Source organism: Hyaena hyaena, unplaced genomic scaffold (genome assembly GCF_003009895.1).
Source record: "Hyaena hyaena isolate Hyena2069 unplaced genomic scaffold, ASM300989v1 scaffold_154, whole genome shotgun sequence".
NCBI lineage: Eukaryota > Metazoa > Chordata > Mammalia > Carnivora > Hyaenidae > Hyaena > Hyaena hyaena.
Window position 1 is genome coordinate 1,431,572 of NW_024080786.1, and position 20,785 is coordinate 1,452,356.

The 20,785-nt window shown below is 41.7% G+C and overlaps 1 protein-coding gene across 8 annotated transcripts in view; it reads left to right on the forward strand.

The window, feature by feature from the left end:
- Positions 1–20,785, forward strand: part of RAPGEF4 (Rap guanine nucleotide exchange factor 4) — a 300,415-nt gene that overhangs the window by 208,385 nt on the left and 71,245 nt on the right. For 7 of the 8 annotated variants that reach the window (XM_039239196.1, XM_039239189.1, XM_039239191.1 and 4 more), the window contains 4 exons: positions 3,750–3,803; positions 4,109–4,215; positions 8,456–8,577; positions 10,113–10,296. In XM_039239196.1, coding sequence (XP_039095127.1) covers positions 3,750–3,803; positions 4,109–4,215; positions 8,456–8,577; positions 10,113–10,296 — 467 coding nt within the window. The remainder of the gene's footprint in view (positions 1–3,749; positions 3,804–4,108; positions 4,216–8,455; positions 8,578–10,112; positions 10,297–20,785) is intronic. The other variant, XM_039239190.1, reaches the window with a different exon arrangement.

Consider the following 20,785-nt stretch of genomic DNA (forward strand, 5'->3'; position numbering starts at 1 on the left):
ATATGTTTGCACGTATAGGAGGATTAGGAGGAACTTAACTGAGGACCATGGGGGAGAAGAAGGGGGGAAATGGTGGGGGAAAGGGAGAGAGGCAAACCATGAGAGACTCTTGAAAGCTGAGAAACAAACTGAGGACTGATGGATGTGGGGGGGGGAGGGGAGAGATGGGCATGGAGGAGGGTACTTGTGGGGATGAGCACTGGGTGTTATATGGAAACCAATTTGACAATAAACTATTTGTAAAAAAAATAAATAAATAAATTCACTTTCAAATAAAAAAATGTCTCTCAGAGAAAAGTGCAGGTGGTATGGGGTTATTGTATCTGCAGCATAGATACTAGAGTGGGATAGACCCAGATTCAACCCCTGGCTCTTCCAGGTATTAGCTGAATGCTGAATGAGCTCACTCCCTATGTTTCTCTGGCTTTAGTGTTCTCGATAAAAAATGAGATAACAGATGTAAAGGTGCATGTGTAGACAACATGTATAGAAAGCCTGGCATAGGAAATGCTTGGTCTTGCCCTTAGGGCTGCTTTTCTTGTTTTAATTCTCACTAATATTACTATCCTGGTTTTTTCCCCTCCCTTATTTAATCTGATCACTTGTGAAATGAAATTCCTTTCCTCATTTCTCTAAGGCACAGCTAAGGTGAAATTCTTAAAAGGAACTTTACTTTGAAAGCTAAGGGAAACCAAAAAGGAAATAAGCAGATACAAAAGCGATAAAGCCACACTCATAATGGAAGGGTCTCTGAGCAGGCATTGGCCAGTGATTTTGTTTCTCAGGGACCTGGTCTGCCTGTCACAAATGCCATCTGTCTCACCACCTATGGCTGCTAGGCACCACTATAGTTCTTAGAATATGGATTCTTGCCTAACTGACTCTCTTTCAAGGACAAGTTTCTTATTCCCCCAAAATAAAACTTTCCCTGTTTTCTCCCTACATGTGTTCCTTGGAGGTTTTATTTAAGGAAAAAGATTGCCTCCTTCTCAAAGCATCCATTCATTGCGTTCCCCCTAAACCTAAAATCTTTGAGCCAGGGAAGGTTCTAAGAATGCTGCCTTTCAACAGATTAAACAGCCTCCTGGTCCTGGAACTGGTACCAGGATTATCAGGCCGAATGGCAACCTTGCCTACATTTTACCTCTTTAGAAGTTGCAAATCAAAGAAACCATTCTGGTTGAAGCCTGATGGTTCCCTTGCTTTCGTAATACTTTCAAAGGACTCAAAAAGTGAACTATCCTGATTAACTTAGGGACCATTTTTAGCATTTTGTTCAAATATACCCATTTCTGTAGAAACAAATGGAAAGATTCACTCTTCAAATAATGTTTCATTGCACCTACCAAAGAATAAATATTCATGGGTATCTTCTTGACCTCTAGCCCAGCCAGCCTCTCAAATACTACTGCCAAGGAAAGTAAACTTTTTCGTAGGAAAGAAAAGTTTCCCTCAGAAGCTGATCTCATATCCATCTACTCTAGACCACATGTACCTGCACCTCTTTCTTCTAAGACTAGAGAATAACCAGAAGCTTCTACAATTTACATACATAACCAGGCATAGTCCTGGACGTATAAACCAACCCATGCAATGTAAAGAGGTGGGACGCATGACTGCTGGGAACTCACAACTCGGAAATAATCAGAATGTTTTAACTGCACAAATTTGCAGGGCCCTCATGCATGCTGGCCTGATGCTTTTGAACATTTTTTCAGGTGACTTGGGATCACACAGCTGTGTCTTCTTTGAGGAAGTAGTACAAACATAGGGCACGGTAGCTCTCCCGTCTAAAGGTCTGCCCTATGGGAATGTGGACTATTTCTGGGCAAAGTCAGTCTGTGTTTAAATCTCCTATTGAAATGGACCACATTGACATCCCTTGGTCTAGATTCATTGCTGGTTGTAAACACTGTGCTGCTAAAATACTATTAATATTGCCTAACACCTGTGCCCTAGTGATTTCAAGAGGAACAAAAAAGTCTCCTAGATGCTAGGGAGGTGATGAAAATGTCTAAGTAAGTCAGTGAGATTTCATTCATTCTAAGTAAATCTGCATCTTGCCTATGCTTTTCTTAAAGCTTTGTATTCTGTCCCTAGTTTCCTTAATTCTATTATAATATCCAAAGCAGCAACTCATCTGAAATTTGTTGTTGATTAAAAGGAAGGTGTATGTTTATACATGCATATTTGTATTTGGGTATATAAAGTATTTTCAATTAATACTGACTTTTATTTGGTTATCTTTTTTGAATTAGGACTAGAGGAAAAACCTACTGATTCATTTTCAGTACAATGGTTTCAGTTGGCAAAAAGTAGAGCTTTTATTCTAAAGTATATTAACGTCTGTATTGGGGTTTTTTTTTGTTTTGTTTTTACTGCTGTAACAAATTACCACAGGCATAGTGCCTTAAAACAACACAAATTAATAATTTTATAGTACTGTAGGTTAGAAACCTGAAATGGGTCTCACGGGGCTAAAAATAAAGGTGTTGGTAGCCAAGTCCTTCTGGAGGTTCTAGGGGAGAATCCATATATTGCTTCACCCTTTCCATATTCTAGAAGCTGCCTTCCATCATTGGCTCTTGGCCTCTTCTATTAGCAGAGTCAGCAAAAGCAGGCCAAGTCCAACTCACACTGCTGTCTCTCTAGTAATAATGCTTTTCCCTCTCTGTTCCATCATTTAAGAGCCCATATGATCTCACTGGGCTCACCAGGAAACACCAGGATAATTTTCCCTATTTTGAGCCTTGACTTAGTCACATCTACAGAATCCCTCTTGCCACGTAATCTAATATAATCACAGGTTCTAGAAATAAGGATATGGACATCTTTGAGGGAGGGAGCATTGTTCTGCCTATCACAATCTCATAACTAAACCTATCATCATTTCAGATCTTCTGGAAGTGGCATAAATTGCATTGTGTTAATGGTTCTGCCACCATCTTTAACTGCACGTATCTTTCTCTTCCATTTGGAAATGCCGTTGCCAGATATCGCAGAGAGCTGGAGGAAAGGGTTTGGTAGGACTAAGGGACTTAGCTGTGTAGCTATATAGCAGGTCATTTTCCTGGGATCCCAATTTAGCACCTTCATCTGAAGAATGTGGATAATAGTGGCAGCTTTGTCTAGATCCCAGAGCTGTTTTTTAGTCATGAAATCCTCAAAACTGTACACTACTTTGCAAATGAAAGAGATGGTGCACTAGCTGCTGCAGTGGGTCCTAGGAACTGGAGTGCATAAAACCACCAAGAAGTATCATTTAGAAATTAAAACTTTTTTTCCAAAAATACAAATTGAAGAAAAAGAATCTTAAACTACATTACAGAGGATGAAATTGCTCATTTCCATTCTGAACCAGTATTTTATCCCTGTCCCCTGAGATAGGTCATTTTAATCTCCATGCACGTTTATCTTGTTTTGCTTTTTCTTCTGCGCTGATGTTTGTTATGCTTTGAGTAGATACTGATTCCCTTCTCATTAAGCCTGCAAACATCTAATCATTCCTATCTATTTTTTTTTCATTTTTAATAATTTCTATTTAAATTTTGGCAAATTGAAGGTCTAATTTTGCCCTTTGAATGCGTCTGCATTCAAGTTATTCAGGCAGGTTTTATCTCTTGGTTTTCTTTTTTTAATTCTATTTTGAGTTTTATAAAAATGAATGTTTCTTATTATCCCCCAACCCATAATTTTCTTTAGTGTACTTTTTGTTTAATTTTCTTTTGCCTTAACATTTTATTTTTCAGACACCTCTCATTGAACCTCACGTTCCTCTCCGTCCTGCTAACACCATTACCAAGGTAATGGGATGTACGTGGGCTGATGAGCGATCAGAGCTGTAGCTTCTTAGGTAACCACTGGAGGTGGCCAGTATGTCAGAGCAGCACATCAAGAAGCATTGGGTGCATCTTCTAGACAAAACAAATACTCAGTGTGTTTCGATTCTCAAATAAAAGTCACATGTCGTACAAGTGAACAACGTAAACATATGAACAAGTTGTATTTTTCAAGCCAGAGGCAGAAAGTGATTTAAGTATTCATCTGGTTTGTTTTCCTTCTATAAATTCTCCTTCTTCTTTCCCTCCTTTCACCGATTAAAATCCAGGTTCCTTCAGAGAAGATCCTCAGGGCTGGAAAAATTTTACGAAATGCCATTCTCTCTCGAGCACCTCACATGATAAGAGATAGAAAATACCACCTAAAGACTTACAGGTATGTACAATAAATCTAAAGGCTGTGCCCCACGCCCCCCAGATTCATGTTTAGTGAAACTGGAACAAACTTGCATTTTCTTGTTTTCCATCTGTGGATAGCATGTTTTATAATCCTCCAGGTTTTAGAAGATCTAAGCTTGTCTTAGATCTGTGCTTAGCTTTAATTATCCTTAATATTACCAGCAGTTACTGCTAAACTAATTTGCTTGGACATTGGTTTAACTGTGATAAACAAAGAGAAGAAAACTTCTCTATTTCTGTTCACTAGTGTTTTTTTAGGGGAACTGTTAGATTTAGAATGGATTCAACTAACATTTACTTAGCATTTATTTGTGCTTGAAGCCTTCTACCAGGCCATTTTCCCTATGTCATCCTATTTCATCCTCACCACAGCCCTGCTAGGTAGGTGTTAGGCCATTTTTCAGATGGTAAAACTGAGGCTCAGAGAGATTAAATACTTTTCCTTGTCCAAGTCACAAATCTAGTGCGTGACAGAGCCAGGGCTTAAACCAACCAACCTTGGTTGATTTCCAAGTTCATGATCTTTTCATTCATTCTATCATTCATTCATCCCACAAATTTATTAAATACCTACTGGGCACCAGATGCTAGTGTGTTCTAAGCCTCAAGGATACAAGAGTGAATAAAATATACAGTGTTCTTTATGGAGTTTACTTTCTACTGTAGGATTCATTCCAGTGTGCAACTGAGGATTCATGTCTGATCTTTCAGCTTTTGATTTTTTTTCACTTCACCAAGGGTTTAGGAACTAGAGTGGCCTATGCATGGCACACGAGCCTTCACTTTCTCCTTGCACCCATGGTTCACCCTCATAGCGCTTTTTCAGCAATCACTCAACTCTCCCATTTAGTCTAGACATGACCTCAGAACCCATCAGACTTGGCCTGAGTCAAAACCCATTTGATTCACATGAACCAAATTCGTAAGACACAGTGAAAGTTAGAATACAAATTTTAAAGTTTCCTTGAAGGATAAATATATTTCTAGTGACTATCAACTATGATAGAATCTGTAAAATTAGACCTCACTCACCCTATAGCAAACCTTTGAGTACATGTGCCTGAAGATCCAGCCTCTTTCCCAAGGACGGAGATGGCCAGACATGGCCAAGTCTTCCTTTTTGGATCACTTTTTCTGCACTCCTTGCAAACAAACACTCTTCCACTTGTGCTTGTCATGAAGATGTTTATAAGACCAAAACTGACAGGATATTTGTTACATTAATTGACCTTTTCTTGCATAGAATTTTGGAAATGAGATGGGATTTGAGAAAATTTGTTGTCTTATCAGCAAGACACATTACATTTCTTAAGAGAGACTGTTCATCTAGCCATTTTTTTAAGTTTATTTATTTATTTTGAGAGAGAGAGTGAGCGAGCATGCATGCCCATGAGTTGGTGAGGGGCAGAGAGAGAGATGGAGGGAGGGAGGGAGGGAGGGAGGGAGAGAATGTCTCAAGCTGGCTCTGTGCTGTCTTTATTTTCAGAGAGAAAGAGAGAGAGAAGGCATGCATGCCCACGAGTGAGATAGGAGCAGAGAGAGAGAGAGAGAGAAAGAGGGAAGGAGAGAATATTCCAAGCAGGCTCTGCACTGACAGCACAAAGCCTGCTTGGGATATTCTCTCCTTCCCTCTCTCTCTTTCTCTCTCTCTCAAAATAAATAAATAAACTTTAAAAAACATTTTAAAAATCATGTGTTACATATTCCCGGAGAGAGTTAAATCACTTTAACTCATCAAGTGAATCTCAAAATCTCATATGGCTAACGGACTTCTTTTTAAGTCTTTATTATTTTTCCCGACTTAAGTGTGACTATGCTTTTCCAAGTGTTGACTTGCGTTAGGGAAATTCCATTAAAATATGTCATCTTTATGACAAAATGGAAACTAGAAATCAGAAGCCATAAACTCTTTCTTGCTCCATCATACTAATATTTTAAATCCCTGAAATACAGGTGTCATGTGTATTCCACACCCTATGACACAAATTAATGATCTGTTGGTAATAACCCATGGACTCAATTGGAAGCCAAAGGCATGGTTTCTCTTTGCTGCATCCCAGTTTAACTTCCTTGCCCCACACCTCGTACTTTCTAGTTCCATCTCTCTCCTTCCTACTCCCCACCTGCTTATATCATGGCTGCAGTCGCCCCAGACACGGTATCACCCCGAGTGATCACCATTCTGTCAATTCCAAAGTGGCCAGAGATCATTAATGGAGAGGAAACCCAGTGATTCCATCAGCTGCAAGTGGCACAGAAGAATCCTTCTGACTGCAGGATTCTCATACCCTAAGCAAGGGCCCTGGTCCTCTGGGATCATCTCAGTTCCTTTTAGTAAAGATAATCATTGAATTAAAAGCCACACGGAGTTGATTATTTTATACCTTTATAAGACTTTTCCCATTAGTAAATTCTGAAATTAGAAGAGGCATATCTTGGGGCGCCTGGGTGGCTTAGTCGGTTAAGCATCCGACTTTCGCTTAGGTCATGATCTCGCGGTTCGTGGGTTCGAGCCCCACGTCGGGCTCTGTGCTGACTGCCAGCTCAGAGCCTGGAGCCTGTTTCAGAGTCTGTATCTCCCTCTCTCTCTGACCCTCCCCTGCTCACGCTGTCTCTCTCTCTCCTAGAAATAAATTAAAAAAAAAGAAAAAAAAAGAAAAAAAGAAGAGGCATATCTTGACAGGTCCTATGTTCAGAACAAATAGTTACTAGATGCCCCCTTTGCTCACTGAAGCTTTTTAAAATTTTTTTATGTTTTATTTATTTCTGAGAGAGAGAGAGACAGCATGAGCAGGGGAGGGTCAGAGAGAGAGGGAGACACAGAATCTGAAACAGGTTCCAGGCTCTGAGCTAGCTGTCAGCACAGAGCCCGACACAGGGCTCAAACCCACAAACCGGGAGATCTTGACCTGAGCCGAAGTTGGGTGCTTAACCGACTAAGCCACCCAGGTGCCCCTCATTGAAGCTCTTTATGTGGGTGTAGACTGTTTTCAGAATAGCCCTGGAAATCTGACGGCCTTCTCAGTACATCTTGCTTGTAAAATGTTCTAGGACTGGACCTGAATCAGGGCATCCCAGGAGCTTAGAGAGATTCAGAATTCCTAGAACATTAGAGGCCATCTTTTCCTCCTCCTTTTTTAATAAATGAGAAAACTGACATCCAGAGAACTTAAACGATGTGGCCAAAGTCACATGGCTAATGTCTAGCAGATGCAGTGCTATATCTCATGACTCCTCAGAGGCTAAGCCTCTTCCTAAAGTGGCACAGCACCAGGAAACCCCCAGTGCAACTAGAGAGGAGCTCCTGAGCTTGCCCCCAGAGACAGTGCCATCCTTAGCCCGGGATGGGAGGCCACCAGTGGCACAGACCCCAGCTGCTCTGTGACTTCCTGGGTTGGCCGTTGGGATTCATTCCTAGGCCTTTCAGATTCCACTTCCTCCTCTGACCCATCATGCCACAAACACCTGCCCTACCCCTTAGCCCCCCTGAAGGTCTCAGTATTTCCTAATGTGTGTGTGTATAATTATATGTTTCCTAACTAATACATGTAGCTTGCCCATCCCGACGAACTTACCACAGAAGGGCAACTTGGGGGTGAACGTGTAACTATGCAGAAAGCATGTGGAGCTCCTCAGATGACAAGCTCTGCAGAAGTGCTGATGCTCATTACATAGGACTTTTTTCAAAGAGATTTGCATCGCTAATTGCTTGTTTCTCCCAACACCCCTCTGAGGAAGATCAGTAGTATTACTTGAAAATATAAAGTGCTATATAATTTTGCACTTATAAGCGCCTTTCGTGGAGCACCTCCAAGTGCCTCACAAACATTAACTCATTCCTCACAAGGCTCAGGTGAAGGAAGTCAGAATGTCACTTTGCCCTCATTTTACACCGAGATTTTCCGGGACCAGCTCAAGACAAGAGAGTTCCTGGCCCTGGGATTAGCTTGCTAGATAACACCCCCCCTCTAGCTTCCCTTGGCACCTCCCTAATGCTCTTTCGTTGCTTAGAAGGTTCCCTCATGAGCTGAGTGGTTTTGTTGGTTTTTACAAAAGTTTGAAAACCCAAGGCCACACCATGCCATGCTTTGTTTGCAGTGGGGAGACCTCTTCTGTTGGACGAGCACAAGCGTTTTGGGAAGGTCTTTCAAAAGCCATCCCCCAGGCTTCCTCCACGAGGGAGGACCTTCCCATCCTTTGTGTCCCCCTCTCCTTAGGCAATGCTGTGTGGGAACCGAGCTGGTGGACTGGATGCTGCAGCAGACTCCCTGTGTCCACTCCCGAACTCAGGCTGTTGGCATGTGGCAAGTGCTGGTAGAAGACAGCGTTCTCAATCATGGTAAGATGAGCCCCAGTCCCTGGAAAACCCTTTCCCTGGGTAAGTTGTTGCTAACTCCCAAATGGACAAAAAAAGGCATTGCGATCCCTTCAGGGGCCTGCAGAGCCGGCATCTTCATTTAGCAATACAAATGCAGTGAGTGGATGCTATTGATTGCCACGTTCCGCCATCGTGCCCTCCTAACTTGGGAGAATGTATGAAGGGAAAATGAAATTGTGACCCAAGTGCATCAGTTGCAATTATGTTTATTAGTTTGCATTCATGGTTCATTGATAGTGTGACTATACTCTGTGCATAGCAGTCCTGATGCGGGGGCAGAATGAAGAGCAGGGAAATGTGTGGCGAGGCTGATGGCAGGAAAGAAAAGAGTGAATTCAGAAGCTGCCTTTTAATGATGACGTTATCTGGGAGAGCCAATTTGTATCCACACAGGATGACCATATTTAAAATCAGGAATGTGCTCCACAGTTGCAGCCCCTGACACCCGCAAGGGCTATCGCTGGGCAGGGTAGCTGTTCAGGACTGGAGTGTAACTGTGGTTGAACTGCTCATGCCATTTGCTTAATGACCACTTTTCCAAACTGACAAACTATTAAAATCATTCGTTTAATTTACTAATGCCTGAGAATCTAATGATGGCTTCGCCAGTGTTTCTCAGACTTCATGCGCATACAAGCCATCTGGGACTCTTGTTAAAATGCAGATTCTGATTCAGCAGGTTTGGGATGAGTCCTGAGGGTCTGTGCTTCCAACAAACTACTGGATGATGCTGATGCTGCTATTTGGGATCATATTTTGAGCAGCAAGAATCTACTACTTCCCTTTACCTTCTGGCGGTATTGGTGCTCCATCCTGAAAAGAGGCTTAAAAGCTTTAAGGCATAGAAATGAGAGATTCTGTCCTACCAAGATCTAAATCTTTTTATTTAAAAGGAACAAGGGAGAAAAAAAACTTTTAAAATCAGATCTGGATGGAAGTTACCCTAAATTACTGTTAGGATTATATGACCTAGCAACTTGGTCTAGTCAGTTTTGTTCAAACAATTAATTTTATTCTCTTTTTTTAAGTGCAGATAAACATGTTAACAAATAGTACATATAGAAAGGGAAACATGAATCTTGATCCCTATAAAGTAAGATTGTTTTAAGTCTGTGCCCAAAAACCATTATAGAGCATGACCTAGCAGTTGGTTATTTTCCTGTTTGGGACACATGTCCCACATGCCAGAAAATGTCACCAAGGCAATTTTTGCTGGTCACAGTGCTCATCTCAGAAAAGCTGGCAGGTTCTCGTAAGAAAGTGGTGGGGCCAGCCGGGATGGGCGGGTCAGAGAAAGCTGCGAGGCGCATGACCACAGTTGGGAAGTCATGTCTTCCAGCTGCACGGCCCTGGGCAAGGCGGAGTCAGATGGGTGAAGAGTCTCACCGCTTTGCCACCACTTGGCTCTCTTGGCCGACACCATCCGTTTGCTTGTGGTAAACGGGGCTGTGAGGCAGAGGGGCAACAGCTGATGTTTGCCTTCATGTTTCACATAGTGGACCAGGAGCACCATTTCCAAGACAAATATTTGTTTTATCGATTTCTGGATGATGAGCATGAGGATGCCCCTTTGCCTACTGAGGAGGAGAAAAAGGAGTGTGATGAGGAGCTGCAAGACACCATGCTGCTGCTGTCGCAGATGGGCCCCGACGCCCACATGAGAATGATCCTCCGCAAACCGTGAGTGAGAGCACAGTACACCCTGTGTCGGTCTCCCAGGGCCACGGGCAAGCGGAAGCACAGCGCTCACCGGGGCCCTGGGGAAGCAGGCCGATTTCCAAAGTCCTGACCTTCACTCAGGGCCAAAGGGGAGGCTCTGGAGGTGTGACACAGCAGTGTTTGTCTCTTTTGTATTTTATTTTTGAGCCAGATAAAGCCATTTCCCTTTTGCATGAGTTAAAACTATATAGATTTTTAGTGGTTGGTTCAGGATGTCAAAACTAAGTCCACATATTAAACAACCTTTGGGCACTGGCAAACAGAAACTGCTCTGTTTCCATGCCAGAATGTGACAACCCCTTTCTTTCTAATGCAATAGGGCGGAGATCATCAGAACCATAGACATCATGCCTGTGCCTTTGTTCATTCATTCATTCCACACATCCTTTCACACTATTCTGAACCTTCTGCTCTTTAGCTTAAAGACACGTTCCTAAGAGAATGCCACTGCTCCACTAGTGCTTTAAGACATCCTTTCCATCAGTAAGATGCTCTCTCCCTTCCATCTTAAATGAAACCCACCTCACCTTCAGTAACAACTCATCAGCTAAACTGGAGGATTCTGAAGCGTTTAATCACATGGATTCAGAAAGAATGTATTGCACCCCTGTTGTACTCAGGGAGCTCTCCCAGTTACTATAAGACATACAAAGAAGCATCTGCCACAGTCCCAATCTCAGGGAAACCTTTTCAATAAGGCATGACTTGGCACTTGGTGTTGAGGCCACCACGCACAGGCTTATGATTATTTTGCTGGGAATGAAATGGGCCCTCCACCCTGTGGCCAATGCCAGCAGCTGTGGATGTTGATTATGAGTCACGGGCATGGCCAAACTTAATTTATTCATGGGTCTCAACAAGTGCATTAAACTTCACATGTCTTGTATGTCCCCAGGGCACTTTCCAAAAGTGCCAGTCCCTTAGGCCACCTTCCCCAACATATGCCCCTCATGCCAACTTACAGGTCTTCTTAGTGCTTCTCTGTTTTCCTTTCTTCAACATACTTCATTTGTTGTCATATTATGTCCCCTTTGTCAGAACTTTCTCTTGGGTCTTAATGTCCACCACCCTGTGTTTCATAGGCCTGCCCTTATCCTAGTTAGCACCATCATGTTTAACTCTGGAACACTGGTTCAGTTCCAACCCTTTATCCTCAAAACCCTTTCTTCAAACGTAAATTTTTTGGGAAAATCCAAACGATCAAACAGAAAAAACAGAACTTCACTGACCTAATTATGGGTAGCATCCAAGAACCTTGCCCAGCCAATTTATGCTCTATCTGTCCTGAAACATCACAGGGGTGGGTAGCTAAGGGTACATAAGGGAATCATCAGGGCATGGAGAACTCAAATGAACACCTGTGCTTTCCTTCTGTGCTTTCTTTCATGTCAGTCAGCTTCTTCTCTCCCTTCCCCACATACCTATATCCCATTGTACATCATTTTTACTTTCTCATCATTTCCTAGATCCATCCCCTTCTTGCTGTTCTTGACTCTTTCAGGCAAGCCAAAGTCATACAGTAGTTCTGAATCAGAAGTGGGACAGAATCAGAATCAGAAGTGGTTCTGAATCAGTGGGGCATTTGCAAGTGTAGGAAGATGTTTTGGTTCCTCAGTGCATGAGGGGGCACACTGGGCAGTGGTTAGGACCAAGCGTTGCCAAACACACCCAACAATACCTAGGACCCTACAAAATAAGGAGCTGTCCTGAACATAAGGCTCCTGTTGAGAAGCATTGCTGTAAGCTCTGAGTTTCTAAAAGGCAAAGACCTATCCCATTTTATTTCATTCATTTGTTCATTTAACCAATATTTGATAAACAACTGTTTTGTTCTAGATACTATATTTGTTGCTAAGGCTAAAACATCGAATGGGGGGTTTCTACCTCCTTCCTGGAGCTTTCTGCATAGCCTGAGAGACAGACCTTAAACAATTAGTTATGCAAGGAATCATTTTATCATAGCTACAGGACATGCTACAAAGGAAAATGTAGTGGACATTGATAGAGTATAATATGGAGAAGGAGATTTAAATCTGGTGTAGAAGTTAGAAACGGCCATATTCCTGGCTCTGTGCACTCCACTAAATAGACCACCAATAAACTTTTGCTGTGTGAACAAATGAATGTACAAATGAACAAATGAATGCAGCTAATGTTCCGCAGCTCTTAGCTGCTTCAAGGGAAGCAGAAATGCCATTCGATTCACAAAGATTTTTTAGCATGTACCAAGAGTTTTTGTTTTTTTTTTTCCAAATAAGCAATAAAATGGTTCCTGCCTTTGGAGAACTGATAATCCATGAGGTGAGGCACTCCCAAATTAGATTCCGATGCACAAACACACTTATTGAGTGCCTGTTGTGTGCTAGAAACATTCATCCCTCCCAAGAGCCTGAGGGCTCGTTCCATGAGTTAGCCTTAGAAAGGGAGCCTGTGCCTGTGCTTTTTTTCTTCCATAAAGCACTGAATTCCAAGATCCTTGGCAGCCCAATGATTCTTCAGAGAAAATTATATTCCAGAGGTTGGATTTTTCCAGTCTATCACTGGAACATGCAGGTTTTACTAGTATTCCAAGACAGAGCATGTTGGGGTCCCTTGGGATTTTCTCATCTTTCCAGATTTTATGAAACAACAAAATTGGAATCGAGCTGGTAGTTCTTCTGACTTAGTAGTCTTAGATTTTCTTTATATTGGAATGACAGCCACCAAGAGATGGGAAAGTGAAAAAGAAGGAATCTAATTTTTTGAGATAGACTTTCAAATTTATGCATATGCACACATACTCTCTCTCTCTCTCTCTCTCTGTCTCTCACTCACACACACACACACACACTTTTTTTTGGGTGGAGGGATTCTGATAATAACCTTTGTAGTGTCTACTTTATTTTATTTAAGTGGAAAGAAAATATGCTTAGGTGATCAAGAGTTGGCAGTATCACTGCTGTCCTTAAAGAAACCACCTGAGCACTTTGCTCCTGGAAACTCGAGGGGGTGTTTAAAGGTCCTGGAAATGTTGACTCTTTACTGCCCAGACAGACAAGTCATTAGGAAGTGTGGAGGCATGAGATGCATTGGCTCCATGTCGACCAGGGCAGGACCCCCCGATTTTTAAACTCAGCACAGCTGCATTTTATAATAGTCACCACTGCCAGAGAGGCTGCAGAACTCTGATAATTACTGGGAAAGAAATAACACAATATTCTTTGATGAGAAGATTACTTTGAGAATTTGATTGTATAATGAAGATGTTGCTTTGAAAGGTACTTCCCATTGTTCTGAATCTGAGACTCGCTAGCAAAAAAAAAAAAAGTGTCACTTGTTTTGACAGGCTACTTAGAAAAATTCTCTGTTTATTACATTAACTGCAGCATTTTAACTGTCAAACTATGAAAGAATGTTCTGTAGTTTAAAAAACAGAATAGAGCTTCAGGGGAAATTTTTTGGCATACTCTTGTTGCTATTGGTATTGAAAAAAAAACATACATTCTGAATGTGAAATTAGCTTTTTATGTGGTGGCAGGCAGAGTGACTCACAATGCCCATCCTGGTTTCACAGGTGCAGACCTCGATGGCACTGGGGGGCAAGTGCTATAGAACAATGACAGTTTGATGGTGCTGTTGTTGCAACTCACAGACAGAGGCATCAAACCTAAAATGAGCTCTTGGAGCTAATTGTTTTGATTTTGCTTTGTTTATAAGTCTAAAAACAAGAGGTTACCCTACAGCAAGTAGATATTATGGAGACTCTTGCCAATAGAAATGTTCATTCTGCTTACCTTTGAGCAGATATTTTGGATAGGGGGCCATGGGCAAAAAGATGTGGAATGACCAGATAAGCAGAATGTTATAAATTTGCAGCCAGCTGGATAAAAAGAGGCTTCAAGGAGACAAAGAAGGCTCTTGCTGTACATGGCTCTCAACCTCTTCTTCCAAGAAAAATGAGGCATGATGTCCGACTGTTTAGCATGGTCCATCAGAAACCAGCTTAGAGGTGGGAGGGAAATGAAGTAGATGCCATTTGCCAAATCTAGTTCTAGGTAGATCTGCAATTCGGAAATTCCCTTAAAGCTTAGGTAGTTCAGAAGGAGATAAGTTAGTTGACTTGAGCAGAAGGAATAATATATACATATGTATATATAAAACAAAGAAACAGTATATAAACATGTAAAATATATATAGCTAAGAGAAAGAGAATCAACAAGGAGAATTCTTGGCAGATTCTGGAATCTTCTAAATGAGCCAGAAACTTGAGTTCATTTATTTCATATGAAAAATTAATATTTTCTAACATATGCTATGGGGCATAGGTTTAAAAGGAAACAATTTAGGGGCACCTGGGTGGCTTAGTCAGTTAAGCGTCCGACTTCGGCTCAGGTCATGATCTCACAGTTTGTGGGTTCAAGCCCACATCAGGCTCTGTGCTGACAGCTCAAAGCCTGGAGCCTGCTTCGGATTCCGTGTCTCCCTCTCTCTCTGCCCCTCCTCCACTCATGCTCTGTTTCTCTCTGTCTCAATAATAAATAAAACGTTAAAAAAATTTAACAGAAGGAAACAATTTCAATGATCAAGTGATAGGAGAAAATAACCAGGTTGGAGTATGGGTGTTAGTTGGCTGCATTAAGACAGCTCCCACCTGCGGTTCCACACATTTGCTCTAGAGGGCATATGAGAGGCTGTGTATTTCCTTCTAAATTAGTAGAGCCTCTTTTAATAGGGTCTTATTCTGTCTAAGCTGTTTTTGAGGGTGTGAAATTTGAAATCCTGATAATTATAGGGAAATTTGCTTCCTCAGGGGAACCCAGATTAGCAAGCCTAAAATCAGTGGTTCCTAGGGTTTTGATTTCTGTTGAGATATGCCAAGAAATGTTCAAAGTTGTGAAATTGATCCTCAAATGCAAATCAGATGAAAAGAGAAATATGAAAAAAAAGAGAAACGTGACTTAGAGATCCTAATCTTTATGAAATAAGAAATTCACTGTGAATCTTTTCTTTCACTGAATGACAAAACTTTGTTTTTGTTTTTGTTTTTTGTTTGTTTTTTTCTGGAAAGATTGCTGTGCCCTAAATAAAAGCTTGTAGAATTTACCAGAAGAAATGATTACATTAAGTGGTCCATTTCTTGGGTTTGGGTTTATTGCCTCTCCTCTATAAAGGCAATTTACTACTTATCCCTCATGGTTGTGTACTCAAGAAGCCAACCATTGGATCACTGCCATTGAGATTGAGATTCAGATTTGGGAGAGGAGAAGATGGATGTAGCTGCCCATTTACAGTGTAGGGTTCATTATAAGATTTTAATGACCTTTTATTGTTAAAGCCAATGTGTTCATTTTAGAAAATTCGAAACTACTGAAAGGAGTTAAAGAAAAATAAATAACACCTGAAATCACATCTCCCAGAGATAGTTAATTGGTAACATTTTGGTGCCTGTCCTTATTATTTTTCAATTCCTAACTTCTTACACTTAGTAATATATTGTGATATTTTTCCTTAAACTTAAATGTTCTTCTTTTTAATAGGTGCATAGTAGTCTATCTTTTGACTGTCCCTAATACATTCAGTTAGTCCTTGTTGGATGTTTAAATTCATTCTCAAGCCCTTTCATAACAGCAGCAAAAAATAATATTTTAGTGTTTTTCTTGCCAGAACAAAGAACCCCCAGCCTGACAGGCGTGCAGGGGTGGGATTGGGGCCAGAAAGGTGTCAGGAAAGTTCCAGCAGGAAACAGTAAGCTGTTTCACAGTAGATGAATGCCCACACCAAGAGTGCTAATAAATATGGCTGGGGAGTTAGGCCCATGGCAGATTGAGGGGAATCTGCTATGCTCTCTATATACACTGACTATTATTTTATAGACATTTGGGGCACCACTGAAGAACATTAAAGAGAGGTTTGGATGGTCAGCTTTGCAGTCCATAGGTTTCTCTGCTGTCTTGGAGAATGCTGAGGCTAAATACAGAATGCCAGATAGTTCTTTGAGGTTAAAATTAATTATATTTTGAGAATTTAATTACAGCATTTGAGATACATGCATTTGACCCAAGAGACTGCCAAATAAAATGAAAGTAAGTCTGGGCTCTGGAGCCTTGGATTCTCGTCTTACCAAATCACCAATAAGTACGCAACATCTCCAGATAACAAATCTCTTAAACTATAAAGTGAATTTAGTAATACCTGCTTACCTTCTCACAGCTTCACAAGGAGATTTTAAACAGAAAAACAAGTACAATTGTATTTAATCACAGCCAACATTTATTGAGCATATGTATGCTAGGCACTATGCTCAACAATGATCTAATTCAGTTCTTGTAACAGAACTGTGAGGTAGTTATTAATACCATCCCCATCTTAGGGATTAGAAAACAGGCATAGGTTAAGTCACCTGCCTGTGTTTATACCAACTCAGGATCGGGTGCAGGTGTGTCTGGCTCTGGAGTTTTCTGTTCTTTACTGTGGCCTACCACCTTTCCCAAGCCAAACAATTCAAAATGGCCTGCTGAGTTTATTCTTAGAGCACTGGTGAAGAAAGACGTCATGGGTATTTGATTTAAAAATAATAATTACAGGAGCGCCTGGATGGCTCATTCAGTTAAGCATCTGACTCTTGATCTTGGCTCGGTCATGAGTTCAAGCCCGGCATCGGGCTCTGTGCTGACAGCAGGGAGACTCCCGGGGAGTCTGTCTCTCCTTCTCCCTGCCCCTTCCTTGCTTGTGTATGCTCTCTCTCTCTTCCTCTCTCTCTCTAAATAAATAAACAAACTTTAAATAATAATGATAATTATCACAGACTAATCTCATCTTACTCAATTATTACCTCACGGACCGAGTGAAGTACAACTGTTGTCATCTGCTTAGAAAAATATTCACATCAACCCATTAACCAGAATTATAAACAAAACTTAATAAATAATGTGTGAATCACACTATACAGTTTATATAGTTACCTTATATATATCATGTCCTTGAACCTCAAAACAACTCTATAAAATGAGTGGGACTTATGTTATTATCCACGATTTACCTTTGAAGAAATTGAGCTTAGTAGGTGTCGAGTGCCTTTCTTGACATCACACAGAAGTATATGTGGCTGAACCAGGATCTGAGCCCATGTCTGCTTACTCCAAATCCAATTTCATTCCATTTTTTTGTCATGGAGAATATTTGTTCTTCATTGCCTCAATGTCACCCTCTCTAGTGTGTTTTTTGAACAAGAAGTCAAATCCAAAGAAATACAGACAGTCCATCTGTCCCTGATTAATAATTAATTTTTGCAAAAAATGTTGGGAAAAAAAGAATTTTTGCAAAGAAAAAGTAATAATGCATATACAGAGCATCTCCTCAAAAACTGTATTTTCTATCTGATTATATATACACATCATACACAAAGGCAGGTAGCTATACTCTCTGATGCCATCCAAATTTGTTTTTTTCTCAACTTGCTGCCTAGATGTTTTACAGGAAAATACTTGCACCTTTTCTTATACTTTACTTATACTTGCACCTTTTATTAAAAAAAAATTTAATGTGAAACGATGCTCAGCATCCCTCCTCATCAGGGAAATACAAATCAAAACCACGCTGAGATACCACCTCACGCCAGTCAGAGTGGCTAAAATGAGCAAATCAGAGAACTCTAGATGCTGGCGAGGATGTGGAGAAACGGGCACCCTCCTACACTGTTGGTGGGAATGTAAACTGGTACAGCCCCTCTGGAAAACAGTGTGGAGGTTCCTCAGGAAACTAACAATAGAACTCCCCTATGACCCAGCAATAGCACTGCTAGGAATTTACCCAAGGGATACAGAAATGCTGAGGCATAGGAGCACATGTACCCCAATGTTCATAGCAGCACTCTCCACAATAGCTAAAACATGGAAAGAGCCTAAGTGTCCATCAACAGATGAATGGATCAAGAAGATGTGGTTTATCTATACCATGGAATACTACATGGCAATGAGAAACAATGAAATCTGGCCATGTGTAGCAACATGGATGGACCTTGAGGGTGTTATGCTGAGCGAAATAAGTCAGGCAGAGAAGGACAAATATCATATGTTTGCACGTATAGGAGGATTAGGAGGAACTTGACGGAGGAACAAGGGGGAGAAGAAGGGCGGAAATGGTGGGGGAAAGGGAGAGAGGCAAACCATGAGAGACTCTTGAATGCTGACAAAAACTGAGGACTGTTGGATGTGGGGGGGAGGGGGGGATGGGCATAGAGGAGGACACTTATGGGGATGAGCACTGAGTGTATGTGGAAACTAATTTGACAATAAAATATTTGTAAAAAAAAAAATTAAAAAAAATTTAATTTTTTATTTACTGCTGAGAGAGAGAGACAAAGACAGCATGAGCAGGGGAGGGTCAAAGAGAGAGGGAGACACAGAATCTGAAACAGGCGCCAGGTTCTGAGCTGGCTGTCAGCACAGAGCCTGATGCGGGGCTCAAACACACAAACCGTGAGATCATGACCTGAGCCAAAGTCAGACACTTAACCGACTGAGCCACCCAGGCGCCCCTATACTTGGACCTTTTAAAGGGTTTAATATTAAACTTCTAGTTTGTCCCCGTAGTAACCACTTTTGCTGGAAGTATATTAGGCATATTCAGTTTCTAAACATGAAAAGCCTTAAATTACATTGTCCTAAAAACACTTAGCCCTCAGGGGCTTTAATCATGGATCTTTACCCATGTCCTGATGAGGGTGACTTCATTTCTCACAAATATTCATAAAGCATCTGCAATGGTAGACGATGCTCATTTCTAACCTCACAAAAAAGCAAAGAATGTACATAGGGATGTATGGGCTTTGCTATCAGAACTAAACAATGCCTAATTGCATCTGATAAACTTAAAGTGTTCTTTTCTGGGCTAAAGGTAAGGCGAAGGGGTGGTGGTATGGCAGGGAAGTAAGCAGACAGAGCTGGACAGGACACTTAAAATGCCCAGTCACCAGGTTCCTGGAATCCCTTTAACACGGAAGATCTCTTAAGAAGCAAGAGCCCTGGGAGTTAATGAAAAGAAACACGTTGTGTTGGTTTATTAGACAAGGGGGTGGGAAATAAAACCAAACTTGTTTTAAGGGAAGCAGAAGAGGTGAGCTCTCAAGATCTTAAGAGTCTTGGAAAATGATCCAAGTTTGAGAAGTTACTTATAAGCAGCACAGTCGGGTGGGATGAAGTGGAGTATTGCAAAAAAAATAAAGCATTCCCACCCCCCACCCCTCAGAACAAAAATAATAAAGCATTCCTTTATTTTGAGCCATGACCATGGCTTACTAGATATTTATAACATTGACTTTTCTGGATATTTTCCCCCATGCACCAGAGAATAGGTCTACCAGATGACAGGTCTAGAAGAATGGGTTATTTACTCTCTCACCTGCATATTTTACCACTGGCCATGCCCATGTGCTACTTGGTATCTGGACGAATCCCTCATTTTATCCACGTTCCAATAACAGAGGAGCTCAGTCTCTGACCTTGATAAATTCCTTGATAAAACTGTATTTACCAGCAGCTTCCAATATCACCTGAGCCCTCCCATCCTTTAATGTATAAAATGCTTCTCCATCCATCCCCGTTTATTATCTTGTCTGTAACTAGACATTGCTGCCAGAATGCATCCCCTGCAGAAACTAGGCCTTTCCACAGCAGGATCTGACAAATCCACATCAATGTGGCACCACGCAGATTTGTAAAGAAGCAGGGATGCCTAATATCTCTCCCTGTGACATCTGGAGAAGGACAAGTAAAGACCAGGTACATTCACCGGCTGCCACTCAGAGCAGCCAGAGAGTCAATTCACTTCCCCAGCCTCATAGGTTACTCTGTGAAGGTGCATGGGGTTCCCTCCTCCCGCTTGGGGCATAGTGTTCCCTTGACTCTTGAAAGCCAAATTGCCTTCAGTCCTTGGGACCCTTTCATTACTGTTTGAACAGGCTGGGGTCTGATTTGCAGGACCTCTTCTCCATTTTCTCCCTGTCACCCCCGTAAAGACCAAAGCATGAGAGGTGCTTAATGCCACTGTTTGCCATGAGAAACCCACTTTTAAAACGTGACTTTGTTCAATGATTGTGGTGGGGAAGGCTCACTTTTAGTTGTTATTAGGTGCCCTTTGGCGGGGGGAGAGGGGGAAAGCTGCAGATCATGATCGAGTAGAGAGGTGAGTCTTCTCTGAGACACTAGATGGCACAGCAGCTCTGAGCTGGTGGCCTTGGGAGAGGCTAGGCTGGCTCTCCATCATCCCTGCCACAATCTGGAAGATCCACCTGGGGTAGGAGAGGGGCTCGTATTGGGAATCACCTTGGTGGGCGTAGGATGGCCACCGTCCTCCATCTGACCTCCTCCCTGGGACTTCCCTCAACTTTCAGTCCTAACGACAGGTCAGGTCAAGGCCCCTAGAAACATCAGTGAGTATGCTTGTGGCAGAACTCTCACAAATGCTTTTATTG